The sequence below is a fragment of the Vombatus ursinus genome, unplaced genomic scaffold (assembly GCF_900497805.2).
Source record: "Vombatus ursinus unplaced genomic scaffold, bare-nosed wombat genome assembly UNPS02014812.1, whole genome shotgun sequence".
NCBI lineage: Eukaryota > Metazoa > Chordata > Mammalia > Diprotodontia > Vombatidae > Vombatus > Vombatus ursinus.
The window spans coordinates 29,816,619-29,835,137 of NW_020954590.1; the positions used below are offsets into that span (position 1 = coordinate 29,816,619).

The 18,519-nt window shown below is 35.7% G+C and overlaps 1 protein-coding gene across 1 annotated transcript; it reads right to left on the reverse strand.

Annotated features, from left to right (window-relative positions):
• Positions 1-867: 867 nt before the first annotated feature.
• Positions 868-15,746, reverse strand: LOC114054228 (fatty acid-binding protein 12-like). Its single transcript, XM_027877404.1, has 5 exons — positions 15,708-15,746; positions 14,079-14,173; positions 3,541-3,713; positions 2,450-2,551; positions 868-1,118 (listed from the first exon to the last, which is right to left on the reverse strand). The coding sequence occupies exons 2-5, from the start codon at positions 14,149-14,151 to the stop codon at positions 1,068-1,070; spliced, it is 399 nt and encodes a 132-aa protein (XP_027733205.1). The 5' UTR covers positions 14,152-14,173; positions 15,708-15,746; the 3' UTR covers positions 868-1,067.
• Positions 15,747-18,519: the final 2,773 nt, after the last annotated feature.

Sequence of the window (18,519 nt, forward strand, 5' to 3'; positions counted from 1 at the left end):
TAGATATAGATATAGATATAGATATAGATATAGATATAGATATAGATGCAGAACAACGATTAAAGAGCTATACAGTAATCATGAAAACAATCTGATACTGGCTAAGAAATAAAATGGTGGATCAGTGAAATAGATCAGGTGCACAATATACAGTAGTAAATGACCATAGTAACATGGTGTTTGATAAACCCAAAGATTCTGTCTTCTGGGTCAGGAATTCACCATTTGACAAAAGTTGCTGGAAAGCAGTTTGGCATAAACAATTGTGTAAACCAACATCTCACACTGTATACTAAAATAAGGTCAAAATGGATAAATGATATCATGAGTAAATTAGAGGAGCATGGAAAAATTTACCTGTCACCTGTGGATAAGGGAAGAGTTTATGACCAAAAAAAAGAGTTAGAGAGGATCACTACTCACTTGTAAAATGGTTTGACCTAGTTGATCTTGAAAGCTGTTTCTGCATATAAAATTCTATTTTTCAAAAAGAATAGAAGAACCAAACTTCTCTCCTCCTTTGTTACCTTTTATTACTAGTGGTTATGATTTTTTCCCCCTCAAAACATTCTTGGATCTTGTACAACTATCAGTTCATGGACATAATTTTGAAAATCTTCCTTACTTCCCCTTATATACCTCTAGCATGTTCTCTTACAAGACTGTGTCTCCACTTCTGTTTAAAAAGAAATCAGCTTTACTTTTCTATTTTGCTATAGTTTATATTGAATTTTCCTGGCTGACAAAGGACCCCTTTAGAAAACATTCTGATGCTTTCCCCAAGGGTCAGATTAATCAAAGTTGAAATTACTCTAGGATAGTGTTTTTTTCATTTGTCCTGAGTTGAAGGAGGTTATAGCAGCCTGGCTTCTGCTTTATTTATAACTATTCAAAATACTTCCTTGACTACAGGGAAATCTGACATGGTAACCAAAGTTGTTAAGTTTTGTTCAGCGTTGAAGTGACATTAATTGTCATGACATTTTGCTTTGGAGTTTTATTGAAATGCCCCCAGAAGCGTGGGTGTCATTGTTTCATGTTTGTGCTTGGCTTGAGACTGAGTTTCTTCACACTTTCTCATATATTCGAGTACAGGTAATGTCATTCATGGCACTTTCCTAAAAAAAAAAAGATATTTTAAAAATACATACATGTATATATAAATAAATATTCATACTTGAAAAAAAAACTAGACCATAATTCAGGAAAGGCAACTCCTTCTCTGTAATTTATAGTCTTTGCCTGGGGTCACTGAGCCAGTGTGGCAGAGACAGGACTTGAACCCATTAAGTGGGATCATAGACATACACGCACACATATACGCTACGTTGTTATGTAGAACAGACATATATACATACATATATGTGTGTATGTGTATGTATTTTATATTTATGCATAATATACAACACATTACCATGTATACCAGACACACATATGCATACATATATGTGTACATATACATCATGTATGTGTATATATTTCATATAGATATATATATATACCACATTGGCATATATGTACACATATAGGCGGGTTGGTGGCACAGTGAACATAATGTTGGACCTGGAGTCAGGAAAATGTGAGTCTGAATTGGGTCTCAGACACTAGCTGTGTGACCCTGGACAAATTACTTAACTTCTGTCTGCCTCAGTTCTTTCATCTATAAAATGGAAATAATAATAGTACCTGCTTCATGGGTTCGTCGTGATGATAAAATGAGATAATATTTATAAAGCATTTTACAAACCTTAAAGCCCTGCACAAACACTAGCTTTTATTATTATATGTTTGCATATATATGTGTGTATGTATATATATATGTGTGTGTGTGTGTGTGTATATATATATAGAGAGAGAGAGAGAGAGAGAGAGAGAGAGAGAGAGAGAGGGAGAGAGAAAGAGAGAGAGAACTATAGTATCTATTTGTTAACTGATTGTGCCTTGTGGTTCTTCCTTGTAATTACATTATTTTGAAAGTATACATTTATCTAGATAATCAAAATGCATATTATCATTTTTCAAAATCCATTACAGTGAAGCACATAGTACTTTTTACTATTTCATCCATATATACTCACACACATACATATCATTTATCAATAAATGATGAAGCTATTTTGTTTATTAACTAATGTTATATGAAAAAAAATAAATTCAGGCCAGATGATTCTCCCAATTTGGATCCATAAGAAATAAAAACATCCCCCAAAGAAACACACAAGGAAAAACTATCTTCCTACTACATTTTCTAGGGGGAAGTGCAAAAGATTGTCACAGGAAATTTATATAGGGCTTTCCTCCTTAGATTCATAACTGAGAATCAAGTTATAATGTTTTTGCAGTTCATCACACAAAGGAAAACAACATTTTTCTTTGTTATTTTAGAAAGATTTGTTCCATAGAGACTTAATTCATATTTTCACCATACTTGGCACAGAAAAGAACTTACCACCACCATTTTCCCATCCACCAGCTTTCTCTTTATGGTAGTCTCTTTGCCATCCCAATTCTGCACATGAGTCAAAGAGCCGCTGTCCAAGATTACAATGCTCTGAAGAAGACAATACAAAGATACCAGTCACCCAGTCCAGAGTGTCCCACAGACCTCAAATCCTAGTCACCTGCTATAAATCCTCTAACATTTTACATAGGTTACAATCAAGACGTGATAAACTTATTAGGTAATTATTTTGAATAAATAAAGGGAATTCTCAAAATTCTTCTATTCCTTTGAGGACATTTGGGGGAGGTGAATTAGGGCAGAGTAAATCCTTGATAACTAAGGTAAAGTATAGTTCAATATTTTAAGGCATAAGTAGCTTTAAATTTATAACTCCCATCCCCAGAGCTAACATAATGGGTAGAAAATAAGATCTTAGATCCAAAAGGGATATTGGAGACAACCTAGTTCAACTTCATCATTTTACAGATGAAGAGACTGAGGTCCAGACATTCAGTGAATTACATAGCATTATACAGACAGTAAGTGGCAGAGGCTAGATTTGCATCTAGTTCCTTTAACTCCAATGCCAGTATAATTTCCATTGCACCATTCTGCCTCTCATAGTCACATGTCCCACTTTTCCCCATCACAAAATCATTAAAGTTAAAGTCTTTAGCCTCTTTTGCTCTCCAAATTATGCAATTACATCAGGCTTGAGCACTCCCACATTTAAATTCTATTCTTATTGAGATGTTATAATTTCATATTAATTACATATTAAATAATATTATAGCATATTATATGATGTACATATATCTCAGAGCATACTGTTCCACAGTCTTGTGCCTTCAACCAAGGTTATTTATCAACTCATTCTATTCTGTACAACTCTGGGAATAGACAGCTGCTGCAAAATAGCAGATAAAAGAATATGAATACAATTATCTTAGAATTAAAATCTGGACCATTTTTAGAACAGTAGTTAGTATGAATAGTTTGTCTTCTTAATTGACTACTTAATTGTCCACTTAATGGACTACTGTATATTTTTGTTATATTTGTCCAAGAGTCTTCAAGAAGAAAGTTTTCAACCTCACCTTGGTTTTTCGGTCATCTGGTGTGGTTTCTTCAAATGCCTCTCCCAGCTTAAAGGAGATTTCATCATTTTTAAAGATGCTTTTGGTCTTGATGGTAATCAAATCCCCTTTTGCACTGATGGTCATAATAGGTTTGGCCAGACTGCTCAGCTTCCTGCTAGCTAATCCTACTCCTAGAAACCAAACAAAAGAAGCCATGCCCAGTATTGCTGTTGACTAGTAAGGATTCCCTTGAGCTGCCCAACATCTTACTATCAGAGAGTGTTATTCTTTAAATGGCTGGATCTCACTGGTTATGCCTAAAGAGATTTCATCTTTCATGCTGCCAAATATCAAAATATAGTAGTTCCACTACTCCAGAAGAGGAAATAATGTCTCTGATTGACCTGAGAAAATGTTGTCAATTGGTTCCCAAACCTCTAAAACATTCATGAATGTCCTTAAGATGCCAAGATTGTGTATGTCACACACATCACTGGCATTCTGAACTTAAATGGTTGACTTTTTGAAAGTAAATGTAGAATCCTTCATAAAGACTCTGCTAATACTTCATTGTGAACTGGAAGTGATCTTTTGGTTTCAGAGGATATATGCCAATAAAGCATAAGCTCAGGCAGATCATTCCCAAGCAGGAAAGGCTTAGAATATCATCTTGGTAGTGGGATATATATTCTGATCAAGAACTCGTCCAGCTGTGTTTGGAGAGACTCTCTGCCATAAGCTTGGCCACTAGTTCTTGGATCATAGTTCTTTTATCATTAAATAAATAAAAGTCCAAAGGGCCCTCTATTTTGCATAATACCTTTCCATTTCTGCAGTAATCATGGTGGAGTACAGAAATGTTGAAAGCTGATCAGAGACTACCAAAATCCTATAATTTTCAGACTCTCTACAAATACTAATCTAACTATTAAGACTTTAAAATGTGAGTTTTTATTCAATTATAAATAATTTGAAACATTACTGGAGGAGATGAACCATCTTCAAAATGACACTCACTATAAATAAAATCAGAAGATGTAAAGAAATTGAAGATAAATGGAGAAATGGCTTTTAGGTTCTCCTCAAAGAAACAAACAAAGGAGCAGGTAGAATAATCATGTGATGAAGATAAAGAAATAGAGGAACTCTACAAAGAACTTAAGAAGACCCTTGGCCTCATTTCTAAAATACATAGAGAATTAACTCAAATTTATAAGAACACAAGTCATTCCCCAATTGATAAATGGTCAAAATATGAGTAGGCAGTTTTCAGATCAAGAAATTAAAGCCATCTATAGTCATGAGAAAATGCTCTAGATCACTATTGATTATAGAGAAATGCAAATCAAAACAACTCTGAGGTACCACATCACACCTATCAGACTGGCCAACATGACAAAACAGGAAAACGATAAATGTTGGAGAAGATATGGGAAAATTGGAACACTAATACATTGTTGGTGGAGTTGTAAAATGATCCAACCATTTTGGAGAGCAATTTGGAACTATGCCCAAAGGACTATAAAAATGTGCATACCCTTTGACCTAGCAATAGTACTTCTAGGGCTGTATGCCAAAGAGATCATACAAATGGGAAAGGGATCCATATGTACAAAAATATTTATAGCAGCTCTTTTTGTAGTGACAAAGAATTGGAAATTGAGAGGATGCCCATCAATTGGGGAATGGCTAAATAAGTTGTAGTATATGAATGTAATGTAATACTATTGTGCTATAAGGAATGATGAGCGAGCAGACTTCAGAAAAACCTAACAAGACTTGCATGGATTGATGCTGAGTGAAGTGAGCAGAATCAGGAGAATGTTGTACACAGTAACAGCCACGTTTTGCGATGACTAATGTTGATAGACTTAGCCCTTCTCAGCAATGCAAGGATCTAAGACATCTCCAAAGGTCTCATGATGGAAAATGCTATCCACATCTAAAGAAAAAACTATGGAGTTTGAATGCAGATCTAAGCATACTATTTGCTATTTTTTTCTTCTGTTTTGTTTTGTTTTCTCTTTCTTTTAGTTCCTCCCATTGGTTCTAATTCTTCCTTACAACATCACCAATGTGGAAATATGTTTAATAGGAATGTATATGTAGAGCCTATATCAGATTGTGTGCCATCTTGGGGAGGGAGAAAGGAGAGAGGGGGAGAAAAATTTAAAACTCAAAAGCTTATGGAAGTAATTGTTGATAAATCAAAATAAATTAATAAAAGTGTCAAAAAAAAGAAGACCCTTGAAACCAAATCAAAATATACTGTGATAATCAGTGACTTCATTGTGAAAATGGGTGCAGGGGAGAATGGCCAAAAATATATGTTGAGAATAAAGTAATGGAAGAGGCCAAAGGCTTGTAGATTACTTAAGAGCCTCATATCTGTATTTCATGACTACTTTCTTCAAGAAAAAAGTCAGAAAGTATTAGAAATTTTGAATAGAAAAAAAAATTGCCCCTCCCTCCCAAAATGAAATTGATTATTTTAACAGACAGGGACCAACTAGTTACTGAAGTGGTAAATGTTTCAGAATTAGTTGTCTCTGGTCGGTCATATCATCTACTGGTTAAAGGAAAATTTTAATATTAACACCAAAGTAGAAGGATAAATATGAGAAAAATACTGTACTACAACAGCTCTAACTTGACCTATATTAATAAGCTCTGAAAAATGGAAGATGAATAAAAATACATTGACTTAAATTATTGACATTTTAAAGGGAAGTTTGACCCGCATAAATAATTGCCATAGTGAGGAAGCCAACAGTGTCCCCAAACTTCCCAAAGCTAGCAGATTGTTCTCCTTGACAAGTAGAAAGACACAGAAGCTAAGGAAAACCTTAGTGTACAATTCAAGTTCATTTGCAAAAATGTTGTTGAAGAATACAACAGAAGATTATGAGTGGTAAAAAGAAACGAAAAGGAAAATGAGCATCTAGAATGCTTGGCATGAGATTCAATTAAGCCAAAGCATTCTAAGGTAAAATTAGAAAGAAGAAAACAAATAGATGTGAAACAGAACAGATTTGCCAGCATTCCTATAGTGACCTATTCATATCAATAATGACAGTGAAACTTATACATTTGACAATAACACCTCAATACCTGATGTCCTCTGTGAGGAAGTGGGAATGGAGTTCAAGATAATGAAATTAGAAAGTGTCAAACTTAACCAAACACATGAGAAATTCATGCCGAAGATACCACCATCTTAAAAGCATTCAAGGGTGAATTTTCAAGGTCTTAAAGGGGAGAAAACTTTAAAAGAAAATAGCATGGAGAATTCAGGAAACATATCACAAGTCTGGCACACACAACATAACAGAGTATTGAAGAGAGATTTCAGACAGCTGAGCATCTTCTGAACCTCTCTGTCAAAAGCAGAGCAGCTAATAACTTATTGATTTTCTGTAGTGATAATTTCATCCTTAAAAATACAGAGGAAGGGGCAGCTAGGTGGCACAGTGGATACAGCACCTACCCTGGATTCAGGAGGACCTGAGTTCAAATCCGGCCTCAGACACATAACACTTACTAGCTGTGTGACCCTGGTCAAGTCACTTAACCCCATTGCCTAGATTAAAAAAAAATACAGAGGAAGAAGGGCAAGGCAGGGTCAAAATGGCAGAGTAGCAGGAAGCAATATAAAATACTCCCCCCAAAATACTCCTCCAAACAGATTTGCAACATGCAACAGATATAATCTTGATGAAGAAATCCAGAAAAAGTCACAATTTGTCATTTTTATAGCCTACATTAGCAAAGAGAGACAGACAGAGGTCTGCATACACTAGAAAAAGAGCTAGTACAGAGTTTGTAATGTGGATAGCACTTCAACACTCAGGGGGAAACTATGAACCAAGGCAAGAGGAAGTTCCAGATCCATACAGGGGTGCTACCACACCTATGCTGGGGCAGCTTTGTTTTACTACTTGGATAAAAGATCCAGAACAGCTTGAGAAGGGAACCTGTGCCTGTACCCCATCTGTTCCCAGCCCTGGACAGTGGGCCTAAAAAGGAGGAGGTCAAAGCAAGTGGTAGCAGTGTGGCACGGACCTTAGGAATAGAGTGGAGTCTTAGTGCCAGCATCTGGCCCAGCCTTCAGAAGAATAATCAGGGCACAAATCCCAGACCAAGGAGCAGCCTAAAATTCTGTCATTCTGATCTAGCAGAGCTTTCAAATTAATAGGAGCTGAATCCAGCAGCAGTCAACAATTGCTCAGATCCAAACTCAGTTCAGAAACTTGCAGAGTTCTGGCCAGGGAGGGCAACAATCAAACTTTGCCCTGTAACACACCACTTTAAAAGAACTGAAAGATATTGGCCTACACCCAATTTCTGCCAGACTGATATCCAGTTTTCCCAACAATTTTTACCAAATAATGAATTCTTATGCCAAAATCTTCAGTTTTTACTCTTGTAAAATACAAGGTTACTATATGTATTTGATGTGGTAAATTGTATGTCTACTCTGTTCTATTGATCTACCTTTCTGTTTCTTAGCCAGTACCAGAGAGTTTTGATAGTTATTGCCTTATAATATAGTTTAAGATCTGGTACTGCTAAACCTCCTTCCTTTACGTTTTTTTCATTAGTTCCTTTGATATTCTTGACCTTTTGCTTTTCCAAATGAATGTTATTATTTTTTTCTAATTCAATAAAATAATCTTTTGGTTATTTAATTGGGATGGCATTGAGGATATAAATTAGTTTAGGTAAAATTGTCATTTTCATTATATTGGCCCTGCCTACCCATGAACAATTATTATTTTTCCAATTATTTAAATCTGATTTTATTTGTATAAAAAGTTTTTTTTTATAATTTTGTTTATATAGTTCATGAGTTGCTTTAACAGGTATAATCTCAGGTATTTTATACTGTCTAGAGTTATTTTAAATGGGATATCTGTTACTATCTCTTCTTGCATGGTTTTGTTTCTGATATATTAGAATGCTGATGATTTATGTGAATTTACTTTATACCCTGCTACTTTGCTAAAATTATTATTTGTTTCAACTAACTTTTTAATTGAGTCTTTGGGATCTTCCAAGTTTATCATCACATTGTTTGCAAAAAGAGGTTGTTTTATTACCTCCCTCCCTATTCTGATTCCTTCTATTTCTTTTTATTCTCTTTTCTATGGCTAGTATTTCCAATACAATATTGAATAATATTGGCTGAACAAGTTATGGTATGTGATTGTGATGGAATACTACTGTGCTATAAGAAATAATGAGCTTGATGATCTTAGAAAAACATGGATAGACTTGCACAACATAATGAAGAGTGAAATAAGCAGAACCAAGAGAATGTTGTATACAGTAACAGCAATCGTTTTAAGAACAACTTTGAACAATTAATTCATTTTGACTACTATAAATATCCAAATTAACTGCAAAAGACATATGAAGGCAGATGCTATCTACATCCAGAGAAAGAACTGATAAATAGAAGTATGTATAGAATGATTTACAAGCATTTCCATTACACAGTACAACAAAAAAGATGATAGAACATGAAACTGCAAATCTACTGTACACAACTTGCTATTTCTTTTTAAATATACAACAAAGTTATTATGTAAATTTCTTTTTTTTCTTCCATCCTCCTCCACCCCCCCACCCTAGAGATGGCTACCATAAGGTGCAGATAGCATCTTTCTTCAAATGTCTTTTTTAGTTAGTTTGGGTATTTATAATAGTCAAAATGACTTAGTCACTCAAAGTCATTCTTAAAACAATATTGCTGTTACTATATATAATGTTCTCTTGGTTCTGCTGATTTTGCTCTTCATTATTATATGCAGCTCTTTCTGTGTTTTTCTAAAATCATTGAGTTCATCTTTTTTGTGCGTGTGTGAGGCAATCAGGGTTAAGTGACTTGCCATGGGTCACACAGCTACTAAGTGTCAAGTGTCTGAGTTCAGATTTGAACTCAGGTCTTCCTGACTCCAGGGCCAGTGCTTTATCTACTATACCACCTAGCTGCCCCGAGTTCATCATTTCTTAATGCACAGTAGTATTCCATCACAATCATATACCACAACTTGTTCAGCCATTCCCTAGTTGATGGGCATCCCTGAAATTTCCAGTTCTTTGTACCACAAAGAGAATCGCCATAAACATTTGAGAACAGTAAGTTCTTTTGCTTTTCCCCTAATTATCTTCGGAAATAGACCAAGCGGTGGTATTGAATTGAATTGAATTGAATTGAATTGAATATTTTTTTTTAAAAAAAGAAAGCACTGAAAGTTTATAGATCCTCAGCCTGTCCCTGGATCATGGAGTAACACAACATTTAATACCCCAAGAAAGTAGCAATAGGACTAGCCCAGACCTTCCCTCCAGAAGTGAGGCAGAGCCCAACACTAACACATAAGTCTGAAGTCAGGAAGTAAAATGGAAGAATAATTAAACAAAAAAAGAAACACACCATAAAAAATTATCCTGGTGGCAAGGAAGCTCAAGACATAAATTGAAAAGGAGAGAATGACTCCAAAATATCTATGAGCAACACCTTACCTAGAGAAAAACATAGTTTGGGCATAAGCTCAAGTGGAATTCCCTGGAGAGATGAAGGAAGATTGTTTAAGAGTTTAAAATGTTTTTGTAAATGAAATGGGAGCTGTTGAAGAAAAAAATGGAAAAGAAATTAAAACTGCAGAAGAAAGAATTAGAAAGGAAATTAGCAGATTAGCATAAAAGGTACAAAACCCTGTTCAAGCAACAAATTCACAGAAAATAAAAATGAACCAAACAAGTCAATGATTCAATGAAACAACAAGAAATATTAAAATAAAGTCAAAAGACTGAAAAATAGAAAAAAAAATATAAGGTATCTGATAGCAAAAAGAATTTACCTGAAAAACAGATCAAGGAGAAAACAACTTAAGAATCATTGTACTACCTAAGTGCCATGACCAAAAATAAGAGCCTAGATATCCTATTTCAAGAAATCTCAAAACTGCACAGATCTTGTAGAACCAGAGAGCAAAGTGAAAATAGAAAAAAATGCACTAATCACCTCCTAGAAGAAACCCCAGAATGAAAACTCCCAAGAACATCATAGCTCAAAATCTAAACCTTCAAGGTTAAAATAAAATATTGCAAGCTACCTGAAAGACAAAATTCAAGTAGCAAGAAACCACAATCAGGATCAAACATAATTTAGCAGCCAATGGAAAGCTTGAAATACCATCTTCCAAAAGGTAAAGAATATGGGCTTGCAGTCAAGGATAACTGAGCCAGTGAAACTGAGTTTAATCCTGCAGGAATAAAAATGTATCTTTAAGAAGTTTGAAAGTAGGGAGAGTTTGCAGGGAAAGATACTGAGCTCAGTTTTGGACATGCTGAGTTTAAGATGTCTAGAGGGTGCCCAGTTCAAGATGTCTAATAGATGGTTGCATATGTGAGACGGGATCAAGTATACTTAGAGGACAAATACACTTGAGGTGATGCAATTATGAGAGTGCGAAGGGATCAATATGCAAGGTGTCTCAAGGGGAGGATGATATCAAAGACGTGGGGAAATTTTCAGATCTTATTGGTAATACCAAATAAGTTCTCACCTATAGAAAATCTTCATGGGAATTATCTACACACAAATTGAAGGCATCTTCAATGAGTTTGTAAGTAGGGAACAAGCAGGCTTTTACAAACAATACTCAACCAATAATGGATCATATCTTTACCATTTCCCAGCTGACTGAAAGATTTAGAGATTATAAGATCCCATCATACTTATTGTTTACTGATTATAAAAAAAAGCATTTGATTCAACAAAGCAAAATGCCACAAATGATTACTTTTTTAACAAGATATTTCCTATCTACACATTGAAATAATTCAAGAGTCTTTGAGAAACATAAAAAACAATCCTTTTAAACAACCCTCTTGATCATAAATATCAGGCAAAGAATAAAATAGAAGATGTATGATTGCCAGGAGGTGTTCATAGCTGTGATGAAAGAGATCCAGCATAGACCCCAAGTGAAGGGGGGATTCTCTATGGATACTGAGGTCTTATAGATGTTCTTTGTGAGTGACATCATGCTGGTTGCATCACTTTGGAATTCTACAGAGTTGTGGAACATTTCTGAGCCTCCTGAAAGAGAATAGTAATCACTCAAAAGAGTCTGATCTGACTATTCACACAGTAAACACCAAGTGAATGAAGAATATCCATTGCCCAGATTTTGACAAGCATTTGTATAAACAACAATAGAACCTAGCATGTCCATCAGTATAATCATCCTGGATAAATAGTACAGATAGACAATGAGTTAAGCAGAGGAAGGAGAGCAGACAATACTACCTTCCACAAATTGCAAAGCTCCTTTATTGACCCCAAGCTCACCATGGAAACAAAGGCCCATTTTTTTAAAGTCAACATTCTACTGGTGTTACTGAATGGCTGTAAGACACAGAGTACAACAGTATCTGAAGAATTAAATATGAATATAGCATGAGAACAATGTAGTGGAGGCTCTTTGTGGGCATAAGCGGGCTGCAATATTTAATAAGTGAAGCACTCGGAAGAACAGGAGCAAAAGCTAGCCCTGTGGAGCGGGCAAAGGATGACATGGTGGACAACCAGAGCATTCCACTGTTAGCCTCATCATGACGGGAGAGAGCGAGGCAGGCTTCCAGCACATTGGACAGACCCCTTGTGCTTGGTGACCTTCTGAGAAGACATAGATAACAGTCTGATATGACGAAAAGACATGGGGGAGTTGTGGCCTGCATTGTAGGAGGGTCTCCCAAAACAAGGAGATCACAGATCTGTTTGAGTACTAATCAATGGACTGTTTATTTAGGAAAAGGAAGAAATAACTTACTGGATAGTACTGTTGTAGATTCAGGTGGCAACCCTATGTTAAAAAGTAATGCCATAGCCAGATGTGAATGGATGTCTGCATACCGAAGTATTCACATGCCCAAGGAAAATTCTAAAGAAGTGTTGAAAAACACTCACAATTGAAAAACAAAGTCTGATGGGAAGTCAGAATGGCTCTTGAAACCAGGAAAGTAAAAGAGTATTTATTCAACCTTGGGATAATTGTGCTGGATTATCCACCTCCTGGAACATAAGATATCTTCCTCCTGTTCTCTAGGGAAGACAAAATGCTTCTCTCCAGACATCTCAGATGACCATCTAGTAACTTTCTGGAGTAAAGTCATATTACACTGACACATCCTTTTACTTTGCACAAACACACCCTGCCCCAGTACAGCCAGGGGCTTAGCATTCCAGGAATTGCCTAGGATTTCTTTTCTGATATCATCTAACAACCTAATGTCATTCCATACTCTTTCTATGACCTTGCACTACATTGTAGTATATTCTGACTCAGATCATATCCCAAGTTGAAATGGAACTTCCTCTATCTAAATCTAGAACATGGGATAGATTATTCCCTGAAGTTTTAGACTTATAAAAAGAAACATTGAAAATAGTCAATAATTGTGAAATACCTTTCAAGCTTAATTTAGAACTCTAATGAATTTTTTAAATTTAGCAAACAACTGCTTGCTCTGTTCAAGGCACTATTCCTATCTATATTAATTTGATTTTTGTTGTCGTTCAGTTGTGTCCAACTCTTTGTGACCCCATTTGGGCTTTTCTTGGCAAAGATGCAGAAGTGGTTTGCCATTTCCTTCTCAGCTCATTTTACAGATGAGGAAACTGAAGCAAACAGCATTAAGCGACTTGCCCAGAGTCAAACAGTAAGTATCTGAAGCCAGATTTGAATTCAGGAAGATGAGTCTTTTCTGGTGCTCTATCCACTGTACTATCTAGCTGCCCAATTTGATTTTTACTGCAAAATATTTCAGGATGAAAAAGGATTAAGTAGACAAAAAATTTCTTCAGAAAAATTTCATTTCTTTACATGTTAATATAAATAAATGAGGTCACTTACATCCCAGAAATAATGATGGTTCTAAATTATATATACTGTTCTTGATTAAACTTAAACTTGTATATTAGGAAAAGATGAAAAGCTCTTCCCTTTTAAGATTTGTTTAAGAATTAGAATGCCTCTTTGTGCTATTATATATGTCCACTAAAAACCTGGGCAAAGTCTGTGAGAAAAGATAAGCTGGGGAATTGCTATTACATGGTCCATATTTTGAAACCACATTATCACAAGGTCCATTTTAAGGTCTAAATTATTTCTGCCTTCTCTGAACTCCAGCGTAATTACTGTCTGCATGGTTAATTTGGAAATTAATCATTCAGTGCCTCATGAAATCTCTTCTATTATTGTCTCAGCTCTTTAAATCATTTGTTGTTATTCAATTTTCTCTTTTCTTTTCTCCCCAGCAAAATTGTTTCAGAGCAAGGACCTTCTTCTTGTTGGTAATCCCAACAGGGACTAGGACAGTATCTTATACATAATAAATATTCAATAATATTTGCTTTTGTTATTACTGAGAAATGAGAATTTACAAATTCAAGATGAATCCAAGTTTTGAGTAAGCTTCACACTATGTTACAGTGGATCCCACCTCCAATAAATTTGATATAAGAACAATAAAACTTGGCTCACCCAGTTGTTTCATATATTCATTAAAATTTTCACAAGAAGTTGATTTCCATGTTCCCAGGAGATGATCAACCATTTTGTTAGAGAACAAGTTGATTCTTTAAAAGGGAAAAAAAGATATTAAACTCTGTTATATCAATAAAATAATCATTATCAAAAGACACTTTCCGATTCATTACGATTCTGCTCTGAATTAGTGTTACCAAGGAGAAAATGGGGCAAACTTCACTGTGTACACATTTGACTTTTCTTATACCAGCTGAAACAGAAGAATCATCTGTAAACAGGAAGCAGTTATGAAAATTGTAGCCAGACTAATGTAGAAACAAGTTTTTCCAAGAATAAATGCTGCTTTTTCACAAGTCTCAAGGACTAATATTGTGAATATTACACATTGTCTTGTACTTGCTGATATGCTACAAGATGCAACAGCCAAAAACAGAGAAAGCCAGGGGGAAGTACCAGGGCCATTTAATGCCACAGTAAATGGACCTATACATACCTAAATAAAATACCCTCTGAAAGCATCAATTGGTAGTCGGGGGGGGGGGGGGGGCCCCCGGGGGGGGGGCCCGGGGGGGGGGGGGGGAAGAATCAAAAGTCAGAACTATACAGCAGTGTGGGAAAATTCCATGATAGGAGGTTAGTAGATACATGGTGACAACATTCTCCAAACCAAAAGTCAGGAAATATTATCTGACAAAGAATATTCTTAAAAAAAAAAAACCCAAAGTTTCATTATAAGCAGTTTCTTTCCCAAATCAGGACTCTTCCAGGAAATCTAGGACATGTGGTCATTGTACCTCCTTCCTATAGGGTATCATTTTATTACAGTTTAACATAATGTGATGTTCTTAATGGCCTTGAGTTGCCAAAAAAAAAAAAGATTATATTAGCATACTCTAAATTGGGGCAGGACAATATTTAAAACCATTCAAAATGGTTCTAATAGCATTTTTATAGTAAAGAGCCAATCTTCATTTTTATAAAAAAAAATTCACTTAAGAGAATTGCACTCTTCAGCTATGATAGTTAAATGCAATATTATAATTACCATTTTTGATCTGTTTATCAGATTGATTTTTGACATGGCATACTTTGTTTTTCATTTGGAAGGAAATTAGCAAATTCTAATTATCTAATGGAAATTATCTATGAAATATTCATCAACTGATGACATTTAGAAGAATGTTTGCTCTACAGTCATATTGTTGGAGAAGGGAAAGATTCAACTTTGACAATCTACATTTGATTATTCCAAGGACTGGTGGCAGCTTGTCAAACCTTATGGCTTCTCTTTGTTTTTCTCAAGGTTGTCTATCTTTAATCCATTTCATTTCTTATTAACACCTCTGCCAGAGGGTAGGCAGAGGGTTGAATAAACTTGAATACTCATTAGCATCTCTGAAGATTTAATGGAGAAGAAGAATAAAACTATTTATTAAAATTAGGTTTATGGATTATCTTCATAATCACTGTATCTCATTTATCCTAAAATAATGGAAAATGATTGTTTGATGTAAAGCCCTCAATGTCTAACTACCCATCACCATATTCTCAGCTGTTTCATGAAACTCCCTGGGCTTGATCTTGCTAGAAATTATTTTAACACAAAGAAATAGGAGCACTTACCTTATGACAATCTAGGAGCTGCAGGATTTCTGATTTCCCTTCACTGTTACACAGCAATCCCAAAAGTGGGCAGAATGTAGATGTTTGTTGTGGTGACTGGGAGAGTTCCTTCAGTTCTCCTTAAGTGGTGATAGTCTTGTCTTCTACCTTCTGTACAGTGGGGTACTAACTCAGAACTCTCCCAAGTCAGAGGAAAAGATAGTGCCAGGAGACTGGCTAGAATGTGATGACTTTGATCCAGTTGCTATGTCATAGGTCACAATGGTTATTTGTCTTGGAGAGCTAATGAGGTGAAATAGAGTGAAAAGAGAAGCAGGAACAAATGGTTTAGTCATGTTATAAAATGAGACATTTTCAACTCCATGTAAAAAAGAACCTATTAGTAAGCTTTCAATCAAATAGATACATTTACTTACTGTATTGTACTGTAATAAATATTTGTTGAATTTACTTGAACTGAATTGACTTTCTGAAGAGAAAATATTTTAGCAGTAGTAAAAAAAAAAAGGAGGGGAGGTTCAAAAAGAATGTTCAATTCCCTTTTATGTTCTGTCTTCTCCCATTAGATTGTAAGCTCTTTGAGGGCAGGGACTGTCTTTCTGTCTTTTTCCTTTCACCAGTTGTCCTAACTTTTGTCTTACCTCTGGAATTCTCTGGAAGAGAGAGCTTGAGGCTGATGACTTTGCTCAATTCTGCTTCTCTTAAATCCAATTTCCTACTTGTATCCCCAGCACTTAGCACAGTAGTACTTAATGAATGTTTATTGACTGACACCTCTCTTTCTCTCTCTCTCTCGCTATCTCTCACTCTCTCTCTCTGTCTCTGTCTCTCTCTGTCTCTCTCTTTCTGTCTCTCTCTCTCTTTCTCTCTCTCTCTCTCCCTCTCTCTTTCCACTCGTTTGCCAAGTCCTGTCATTTCTGCCTTCATCACATCTCTCATATATGACTCCTTCTCTACTCTGACACTGCCATCATCCTAGTGTGAGACCTCATCACCTCACACCTGAACTATTGTAATAACTTGTTGAAGGGTCACCCTGCGTCAAATATCTCCCTACTCCAGTCCATCCTTGACTCAACTGTCAGATTGATGTTCCTAAAGCACAGTCTTACCATGTTACCACCTTCACTATCCATTATAAACTCCAGTGGCCCCCTGTTACCTCTAAGATCAAATAGAAAATCCTCACACCAGCTGAAACAGAAGAATCATCTGTAAACAGGAAGCAGTTATGAAAATCATAGCCAGACTAATGTAGAAATAAGTCTTTCCAAAAATAAATGCTGCTTTTCCACAAGCCTCAAGGACCAATAGTGTGAATATTACACATTGTCTTGTACTTGCTGATATGCTACAAGATACAATAGCCAAAAACAGAGAAAGCCAGGGGGAAGTACCAGGGCCATTTAATGCCACAGTAAATGGACCTATATATACCTAAATAAAATACCCTCTGAAAGCATCAATTGGTAGTCAGGGGGAGGGGGGAAGACCCTACTGGGGAAGGGAAAGAATCAAAAGTCAGAACTATTCAGCAGTGTGGGAAAATTCCATGACAGGAGGTTAGTAGATACATGGTGACAACATTCTCCAAACCAATAGGTTATCCCTATCAAGGATTTAAAAATCCTTCATAGCTTGGGCCCTCTCTACCTCTCCAGTCTTTTTGCACCTTACTCCCCACTCCCCCCACCCCACATTCTGTGACATTGGACTCCTTGCTCTTCCTCAGACAAGAAACTCCATTTCCTGACTTTCCTTTTCATTGGTTGACCCCCATGCCTGGAATTCTCTCCCTCCTTATTCTGCCTCCTGGTTTCCCTGATTTCCTACAAGTCCCAACTAAAATCCCACCTTCTACAAGAAATCTTTCCTGAGTCCTCTTAATGCTAGTACCTTTCCTCTATTGATTAATTCTAATTGATTTCATATGGATATATACAAATGTATGTATACATACATCTTGTGTGTATATGTAGAGATAAAGTCAAGGGCCATGTATATAGTTTGCATGTTGTCTCCCCAATTAAACTATGAGCTCCTTGAGAGCAAGGCTTTTTTTTTATCTTTTTCTGTATCCCTAGCACTTAGCACAGTACACAAGACATAGTGTGAGTGCTTAATAAAGGCTCATTGACTAGACTTCTGTGGTTAAAAGATACACACAAAAAATCTGTTCAGGAAACATGACTTCCCATTCTTCTTGTCAATCAGCAAGCAGCTAATGAAAATAAAATCCAACTTAAATTTTTAAATCTCTTGCTCCTCTTAACAAAGTTGCCCTAAAATCCTATAGTCGATTAATCACCCAACATGGATATTCAAGAGGAAACATTGCAAAGAGTGGTTGCAAGAGGAATGTAACAGAGTGATGATGCCCTTTGCTAAAAGTCAGTTAACTACTCCTTTCTTAATCACTACAGCAAAATTCACCCAGTGCTTTACCCAATCTCAATGTTCAAAGGGACTTAAGAGGTCTCTTTACCTATATATTTTAACAGTTTGCATCAAATAAACATTTTTCCTGACCATTTTTAGGTATCAAAGGTGAAACAATTCTTTCACTTTAGTAAAAATACTTTCTGTCCCTTTCAGCAATAACTACAACATGTGAGAAGACAGAACATTAAAGGGATAATACCCATTGGTATTCCATTGGAATTAGTTGCTTTAAATATGCTTTTTCTATTCAACTTTGACTTAAGGATGCCAGTAAGTCTCTTGATATACACTGCAATGGTTTTATCTTTTATAAATTTATGTTTGATGTTCCTTGCCAGGAAAGGACCAAGATATTTATAAATATTTTATT